The following is a 10042-nucleotide window of genomic DNA, read 5'->3' as shown; positions in this document are numbered from 1 at the left end:
GGTAAGGTAGTTTGATAAAGAGATGACGAAATAGGAGGCTTTGTTTTATATAAGTGGAGTTCCAAAACAAACTAACGTAATTGATCAGGAGTCAACTCCGTGTTGACTGGATACTTTTCAAAATCTGTCCGTTGTTAATTGCTCTCAATTTTTTTCTTCTATTCCAAGTTTCCAACTTCCAACTTTAGGTTACTTAATAATAATGGTAGATTGACAGCTGATTCAATTCTGGAGTGCGAGATCAAGTCTTCAAAGAATTGACAAATCACATCTGATAATATTTACGGTCTTACAGTGTATGAAATAGTCGATTTTGAGTAATAATCATCGATCAACAGATTAATTTTATTATCAAAATATGGAGTACCTATAATCATTGCTACTTTGTATTTGTTCATGATTTTGTATTATTTAGTATTGATGAGGAAAATAAGTAAAATTATGATTCTCTTAAAATTTTAAGTTTAAATCAATGGTTATAAACACCTTAAATTTCACGTCATTAGGCGCATTTCAAGGATTTTTTATTAATTTTTTTCCAAACTATCACAAAATTTAAATTATTTTACATACTTAATACTCTGTTACTCCGTAAAAAATTAATCTAAATTATCACAATAGATTTTTATTACGAATTAAAGTACAATTAATTAATATGAAGAGATTAGCTAGGGTCTTACTATTATTTTGCATCCTTCTTTCTTTGCTTCCTTACACTATACGAAGATTGAACTCCTTTGAGTCTTTGACTAGTACTAATAAAGAAGGTGTACATGATCAATAAGTCACTTTCAATTGGTACAACTATACATGATGCTGAGGTGACAAAAAAAAACATGGTATATAACGTATATTGTTTGTACAAGTAGTATATGTGAGTTTTAGACTAGTCTAGAAACTTTGCTTTTGAAACTTTATTGAGGATATAAAATTTACAATTTACACTACATTTTAAAAAAATTGCCACTTATTGGCTTCAACATGCATGGCTTATAGGTCAATTGTTAATTAAGCAGCTTGTGAGTAAGCAGTTTAAGTAAGGTAACTTCAAACTTCTTAGAGGTATACTTAATTGCATGCATGTTAACTAGCTACAAGTGGCGTCAATCTCACATTCTCACGTTGAGTTACAATCCAATATTCATCATGCATGCCTGCTAGTATAGTCGATTAGTAGTATTAACGCACATGGTTTGACTAACTTACTTATGGCTACATAAGCAATATACTTGCATGTTAACTAGGAACTATATGTGTGCTTCTGATCGGAATAATAGTTATATATGATGGTATATTGGTATTCTGAGCTTCCGGCTATGGTTTAGGGTGCCTTTCGAGAAATAAGAGATTTCAAGTGTTGGATTCGGGTAATAACAAGATACAGAGTAGACTCCTCTGTAGTAATATAAAACACCAAATCATACATAAAAGGTGTGAGGCAAGTCTCTAACACCCAAATTAGTAGTCCAATATAAACCATAACATGTACAGTGGAATCTGTATATAAAAGATAGTCTAATCCAAATAAATAATGTGACTGCTAAATAAGAACTTACGGCGCAATAATTGAATTTGTAGATCGGAATAGCTATCAAGGTTGATGTCGAGACAAGTCGTTTGTAAATCAAGAATGCATCAAACTATTCAAACATCAACTTGTCGATAAATCAAGCCGGCTATTGAATTTCTAGAAACTTTGAAATGCATTTTACATTTTGTACGATAAACGGGCTCTAGTTGATGAAGAATTTTGTTTGGACTCTTCAAATATAAATATACATAGACCTAAAATAAGTTGGGCCTCATAAGTACTACGTATCTAGTTGGGGTGGGCAAAACGAATCAGACCCAATAAATAAAAGATTAGTTATTTCTAGCCCAAATGGATGGTATCATTTTATCATTTCAAAACTTTAAAACCTTATCTTATTTATCTTTCCTAATTAATGTCAATCAAATACGAGCTCGTATAGTCACATTCATGACAAAAATTTTATTTAAACCGCATGTTTCAAATGCTAAACAAACGAACAACCAACATTTCAATTTGAAGTAGTTCTTTCCACGTTCTTTTATATTTCAATAATTACAGATGGGGTCACCTTTGTACTCCTATTATTATTATTATTACCTCATTATGCAAGTTAGTTGGTTGATATATTTTTGTTTTCTCGTATTTAAGAGCATGAAAGTTTTTACAATTTGTTTTTTCCTTGTAAAATACTATCAATAGGTTAAAATTAATTCTAATACTGTATAACATTTAACTGGCCTTTTTTTTTTTTTTTTTTTTTTATAAATATATGTAGTAATCTAATCAATCTATGATCGGTTGTGTTATCTTGTATGCAAATTGATGATGCTACTACTCTTAGTAAATACCTTAGAATCCTTAGAAATTAACCAAGGAGAAGGAAGACAAGCGGAGCTAGTGGTGGGTTGAATGAAGAGGAAGGAGTGAAAAATTGGTTACGGAGTACCTTTCAATGAGGGTAATAGTTCTCCACTGTTTTGTCAAGGATAGTTTTACTCCGTCTTCTTCTGTTCAACTATAAGAGAGTAAATTAATGATAATTGTTGGTCTTGAGCCACTTGACTAGCTCACTGGATGGTCTTAGCCACTTAGCCTTTACTACACTTGATTGACCCAAAATGACTATTGGTCCTTTTCTCATAACCTAATGTCATTGTTAAGAAGATATTTGCTAGTACTGTACTAATTATATCTTTGCCCATTGAACCAGAATTTTCCACTATTAAGATTACCCTAATTTTTAATGAGATTGGGTCCCCTACCTTTTTCCAACTTCACACGTCAACATAGATAGATCCTCAAAACCCATTAATTACAAAATTGAAAAACATTAAAAACCACCTTAATTTTTCATTGATTTTGAGAGTTGGACCACCTTGTCATAGGGTCCAACCCAACCCTCTTTATATTTATGTTCTTCGGACAAGTACAGTAAATAGTACTTTCCATAGTCTCAAATAACTCAACAAACAAACATGAACATACATAATGGAGCATATTGTTAGTCCAATAGACCAAAAGTGGCCCAAAATATCCCCAACATAAACAAAAACATCTTTTTAAAATTTTTAAGGTTTAATAAGGCTAAGGTCTTTCTAAGAACGGAATATAAGGAAAATCCTCCCTTGAATGAGATCGATGAGATTTGACTATGTTTAACCCTGAACCTCCAACCTTTGTTGATGATTTCAACCCTAAACCTCTTGTCATAAATATTTAATTTCTTCTATCATCATAGGTACCAATTATATCACTCTCAAAACTTCAATTCAAATATTATATAAACAAGTTAGTTGGCATCCACGCCTCCGCAATAAAGTAGGAGCAAGCCAACACAAACAAAACAACTCTTTTAATCAGTTTGTCGTACAAAGTATCGAACCTTGACCTCATCATACATAAATTAGTGGGCATGAGCAACAACTAGACGGAGGAAATACAACCTTTTTAGTTCTTTGAATAGAGAGCATCGAGCCATCAGTGCACTGGTCCAACTATTACCTCCACTTTCAACATTAAAAAAAAACACACACACACAAACACAAACTACACAGCAGCAAGCAAGAAGACACACAAATTTAGAGAAAAGAAAGTCAAGTGAAGTTTTGCCTTGTCTTTCTTTTTGTCTCTCTTCTTCAATTCTTCGTTTATTTCATGCCAATTTTCATTTGATCATACAAAACCCATCAAAAAAACCAAAAAATGTCTACTGATATGTTCATGTTTGATGAACCTTATTACTCTCATTTACCAACAAACATGATTTCTCCTGATGACATTTCAGGCAATTTCTTCACTGACCAAATTCCAACTCTTTCCGACTCTTCCATTGATAGCATCTTTCATGAATTCTCCGATGATCAAACAAACAATAGCAGCAGCCGCGGCCGTGGCCGCAACAGCACCAACTATCAAAACACCACAACTACTACTACTACCACCACCCAAATTTCACCTGATGATGCACAATCTTTTGACCAAATTACCCATACCCTTTTCACCAATTCACCCCCAAGCCATCAGTTGGAAACACTTTCTCTTCAACAACAACAACAACAACAAAGTCATTTGGTGGGTAGTTTGGGAAATGTGTTTAGTAGTGAAAATTACTCTGTTGTTTCAGATAGTATAAAATCAGAGGATTTTCAGGTGGGTTTTGACTACCCACCAAATAGTTACAACTCTTATTTTCTTAATAACAATAATTCTAATACTAATGAAAGTAGTAATGAAACTATGCTGAAATTCATGCAAAGAAGTTACAGTAGTAACTCTTTTGATGGGAAACCAAGTTTTTGGTTTCAACCAAAATTCAGTACTCTGTTGGAGGTTCAAAATTTTGCCCCGGAACTCGAAAATGGTCAAATAAGACGGGTTTGTAGCACTGGGGATTTACCAGTTAAGCCTTTTTTGTTTTTCACTAAATTATATTTTATTTTAAGTAATTTAATTAGAATTATTATTATTAAAAATGCTTTTTTTTTTTTTTTTAAAGGTGGGAGGAAGAGTGTGTTCATCAACAGCAAGTCCATTATCAGGAGAAGGAAATTCGACGGAAGAATCAAATTTCAAAGTAGGAAAATATAGTGCGGAAGAAAGAAAAGAAAGGATTGATAGGTACAGAGCTAAACGTACTCAACGCAACTTCAACAAGACCATCAAGGTAGGTACATACATACCCTTTACGGAACCGATATTTTATGTATCGGGATTTAGCTGTCACTTTACTAGTTTATGTTTATGTTACGTGATTCACCGAAACAGGAGGATGACATGATTAAAGATTAATGTTTAATTTGTGTTATTTTATTAACAAATTATTACTATTTTTGTTGAATTATAAGTGTAAATTAAAATTAGTAATTAATTTTGATGGGTGGCAGTATGCATGCCGAAAAACGCTAGCCGACAATAGACCAAGAGTACGTGGCAGATTCGCACGCAACGATGAGACTGGAGAGATTCCAAAACCCACCTGTTTTAATCGTTATGAAGATGATGATGATCTTTGGGTAAATTTTCTTTTGCTTTTCTTGATTTAATTCTATTTATTTTTTAGGAATATGATTAATAATTTTCTTCATGCATTCAATTATTGGGTTTGGATAATATGAAAAATGATAATAACAAGAATATAAATCAAAATAATTGTACATGGAATATGGAAGAATTTGATAAAGTACTATTATATGTGTATGATTTCTTTTTGCATGTTCCAACTTTATTTATTTATTTTTTTTTTATGCCAATTTGATGAAAACTGAAATATGTATGATTAATTGATTAGGATATCAGTCAAACGAATGCGTCTATGTGACTGTAGGATTTTTATGCTGTTATATTCGTTTTCGTGCGTAAAAATTACAAAGAACTATGATGTATTCCATAGTTCTGTTTCGAATTAATCCTTGATAACACACTCCATGGTATCTATATACTTTACATGAGTGTGATGGTATTGTACCACGACAGTCTAACCTGTTATTTCAAAGTTGGTTATATATGTTTTAGCCTTGTCCCTTTCAGTCCATACACTTTTCATAAGCAGTAATACTACTATTTCCAAGAGAAAAATGCCTCAAAATTCGAGAATCTAATTTCACGGCATGATCGGACCCATAACGTTATGAAAAATACAACGGAGTAAAAGATTTATTTATCTGTCCTATGAGTAAGTCAACTACCACCAAACAAATTTACCAATCGGAGTCAATTACCTTTAAGTTATTGAAGCAGAGACCGTAACTGTTAGGCAATTAACATAACTCGCATAGTTGCAAACAATCATAGCATGAGTACGCGTATGTAGTACTAGATGCAAAGTAAGCTACCACGCCAAGTCATCGTCAACATATATAGCTTAAAAAGTTCTTGCATCATTATGCAATGTTTTCCTCAACCGAATATTTACCCTATTTAGCATGACAAATTGACAATTGAGTTTAACCTTATGTAATGTGATTAATAACATTTTTTTTTTAATTTTTGGTAATTTGACAGGTTGATAATTTGCAAGAAGAAGACGAAGAAGGAATATTAGGTAGAGGAGGGGGACGGTTCCTGAACAATTTTGGAGCTAGTCATCACTTTCAGTACTGTGGTTATTGATCTTGCTGCTGGAGCACAGAAAATTTTAAGCTAGCTAGCAAAAACCCATTTTTTTTTTTAATATATAAAATTTGGGTTTTTTTTATAAATTAAAACAAAAAAGACCCAAAAAATTTGGGTAGTTTTAGGTTGGGACAACTGATGAATTGACCAAATATTAAAGTCCCAAAAATGAAAGGTGTAACAAAAACAGAGAAAGGGGCTTTAAATAATGTTACAGAAAAGTGGGTAGACTAGCTTAATTTTTTCTGAACAAGTTTGTTGGGGATCATATAATATAAAAATGTTATTATTGAAAAAAAAAAAAAAAAAAAAAGTGAGAAGAAAAACTGAAACAGCAGTAAATTTTATCAGGGATACTTAATTTGTTGTTTGACTGCTGAATTTTTTGTGCTCCTTTTAACTAGGGGAAGGTACCCCACTTAGCTTAGGTCACTTACAACTACCTGCTGCAGAAGCATTTGATCCTTCCTCTTTTACCAAAAATTTGTTACCCTTTTGTTGTAATTCTGACCAATTTGTACATAAATAGTGATTTCATTAATAAATATACTCGTAATTGCTAGTCTAAAGTATTTACTCTATGTTTGTGACTGTTGGGAGTTGGGACTCTATGTACGTGTACTCTTGTACCTGTAAGTTGTACTCCATTCGCTTTGTGATAACTGATACAGTTTTCATTTTCGCCTATTACCATTACTTGATAATTGACATACTTAAAAATCTCCATATTTTCTCTTTTTTTTTTTGTTTTTTTCACATTTACGTACACTTTAGTTTAAGTGAGTTAAAAAATTATCTCACAATTAACATCACAATAAACAATTTAATCAATTCATTCAACTTTTTCTTAAACTTTGTATCAGTTGGAGTATGTTAGTGATTACAAAATGGAGAGAGTATTGCATTAAATGATTCGATAAAAGAAGAGAAGACACTGTCAAGTGTAGATAGTTCATTTACTCATAATTGTTACATATGATTTTGGAATGAAGTCTCAATTTGAACTATGGTGTGTGGATAGTTTAGCAAAAGAGGTGTGTAATTATGTGTAACACCCCCAAATTTCCCTCTACGGAAATACCTAGTATAATACGTATAATTATACCGTAGATATAGACTTAGGAGTGTTACCGCCGCGTGATTACGCAAGGCTACTTAAAAATACTTAACTCAATAACAAAACTTGCAACGGAAACTCAACTTTCTTTTATTAATACTTATAAAAATAGTAACATTGTTATGAGTATTCAAAATAAAGACACAAGACCAACACTTCCTAATCTAGGTGAAACCATTCCCGAGACTCCATATGCTCAATTATTGACTCCACCTGAAAATAGTCAACACTGCTTACCATTACGGTAAACAGGGCGAACCAAAACAAATAAGAAATACGGATTAGCAAATTATACTAAGTACAATAAGTGCAAGATAATGTAAACTCAATTTATTGCAAACATGCTTTTAAAATCAATTCCAATAATTAATCCAATAATTTTAAACTCATTATTCCAAAACCGATTCCAATGATTCAATATTCAGAATAATAGTTAATAAAACCAATTCCTTTATTAAGAACCAATTTCTTTTAATCCAATTCCTCACCCAAGTGTGCACACCCCCCAAGCTAGTCTCCTTATATTACAAGGCTATTCTTGAGGAAAGACCTGGTCATACAAAGTCCAAGGCCTCATCAATAAACCAAATCCGCATAGTGGGATTACCAACATGTTTATAAAGCATTAATAATAATAATTCAATGGTTCAATAAATCCTTTTAATATCCAATAAATTCCATTATAATTCAAACTCCTTTTAATAATTCCACATACTTTGAAAATCAAAACCTTTTAAATAGATACTTGAGAATAAAATCTCATATTAATAACTTTTCAAAATCAATAACTCTTCCTTGAAAAACCTTTTATTTAATTCAACAAACCTTTTAAAATCAATTCCTTTATTTAAACATGATAAGTAATTCAAACCATTCAAAACATGATTTAAAAATCAATCATTCAAAATACTTTTATTAAAATCAATACCTTCAAACATAATTTATTTCAAAATCATAATTCAAATCAATTTAATTCAATCACCAATCAAATCATGTAAAACATGTTATTCAAACCAATCACTTTCAAAGGTATCTAGCCACCTAAACGTACCTTGATCCTTGCTAGAAAAACCACACAAAAAGAACCTCAAGAACCTTGATTCCGAATATCAATCAACACTTCGCACTTTTAAAGTTCAATCACGAATACACTTTGCAAATAACATAACCATAAGGTTATCACAACATAAACTCAAATCTAATGTGCATGGACTATAAAACTCTTTTAAAATAATACTTTAATATAAAATTATAGCTTTGAAATAGGTATTTTTATTTTAGAAAACTAACCATGAAGTAGATAAAGGAATAGGATTAAAGAGAATTGAATTTTCGTAGGAAAGAATAGGTACAACTTGCAGAGATCATAACTCCTTCAATATAACTTCGAATTGGGTGATTCTTGAGCCTAACCTCAAGGATTTTTTGAAGGAACAATCTTCTGTGAAACATCAATACCCTAAAAACTGACCAGAAGTGCCCGAAAACTGGTTTCAAAGGTATACGGGATAATATTTGTATGAAAAGAGGAGAAGAAAAGTATGAAAAGGTTTAGGGAAAAGAAGAATAAGAGAGAATAAGAGAGAAGAAGCGAATTGAGTTTTGGTGTGAAGAATATGAGAGGTATGAAGGGGTATTTATAGGCTAGCTCATGCAAGAATTATGGCAAGAGAATGTGGGAAGAATTATGGTAAGTAGGGTTTAAAAGATTACTTGGAGAAGTGAGTAAAAGAATTAAGGAAAGTTTGGATATTAGGTGATTGTGTATAATTGAATATGGAATGTATGTATGTCATGAAAAATAATAAGGACATTGAAATTACTTGGGGAATAATTAAGAAGAAAGAATGGCAAGAAAATATGATGGTTAGATATTAAAAAGATGGAGAAATAGAATTAAGGAAAATAAGAGATTTTAAGGAGATAATTAAAAATATAATTTACCAAAATAAGTCACCCAAAAATCCATCATGGTGGCTTTAGATATTTAGGGAATTAGTTTGCTAGTTTTAAGGAATTAAAAATAATTGTGTAAATAATATTTATTATATAAAATAATTAATTAATAAAATTCCAATTATTCACTAAATAAAATAACTAAGAAAATCAGATTTTCTATACATAGATAATCCGAAAATCATAGTCATTAAATTAGGAATTTTAGGCCATAATAAAATATAATTATGTTTAATTAAAATATCCAGAATATATATAAATAATCCGGTTTTTAAATAAAATAAATGGATAATAAATCTTATCCAAAATAATGATTAGTTTTCAAAATACTTTTGGCGCCAAAATTCAAATATTATTTTGGCTCCAAATAATAAATTTACTAAAATACCCTTTTTAGAAATTACTAATTAATTTATTAATTAATTAGAAAATACGTTTCAAAAATATGGGGTATTACATTATGACTTTTCCTTTCCTTGTCTTTCTTAGATTTTCGATACTTTTATACTACCTCCGTTTTGCATTATTCGCAACATTTGCCAAAAATGGCTGATTCACATTGCTCGCAACAATTTTTTTTTCTTTCCTTATAATATAGTAAGTTTTTAGGTACAAAATGACCATAACACCCTTACTTTTTTTAAAACACCTTACTTACACAAATGAGATTACATTGGCCATGTTTGATAAATGGCTTTTTAGTGGCTTTTTGGTTAGCTTTTGGCTTTTGGCTTTTTTATGTGGTCAAACAGCCAAAAAATATGTTTGGTAATTGGCTTTTTAGTCAGTTGAAAAGCTGGCTTTTAAGCCAAAATGAAAAAGCT

At 31.1% G+C, this 10042-nt stretch overlaps 1 protein-coding gene across 1 annotated transcript; it reads left to right on the top strand.

The window, feature by feature from the left end:
• Positions 1-3736: 3736 nt before the first annotated feature.
• On the top strand, positions 3737-6688 carry LOC145566830 (uncharacterized). The gene is made up of 4 exons (XM_081626124.1): positions 3737-4432; positions 4530-4697; positions 4918-5046; positions 6035-6688. The coding sequence occupies exons 1-4, from the start codon at positions 3737-3739 to the stop codon at positions 6140-6142; spliced, it is 1101 nt and encodes a 366-aa protein (XP_081482250.1). The 3' UTR covers positions 6143-6688.
• The last annotated feature ends 3354 nt before the right edge of the window (positions 6689-10042 follow it).

The sequence above is a fragment of the Chenopodium album genome, chromosome 11 (genome assembly GCF_948465745.1).
Source record: "Chenopodium album chromosome 11, dcCheAlbu1.1, whole genome shotgun sequence".
In the NCBI taxonomy this organism is placed as follows: domain Eukaryota; kingdom Viridiplantae; phylum Streptophyta; class Magnoliopsida; order Caryophyllales; family Amaranthaceae; genus Chenopodium; species Chenopodium album.
The sequence above is the reverse complement of the archived record's forward strand: the minus strand, read 5'-3'. Positions and strand labels throughout refer to the sequence as shown.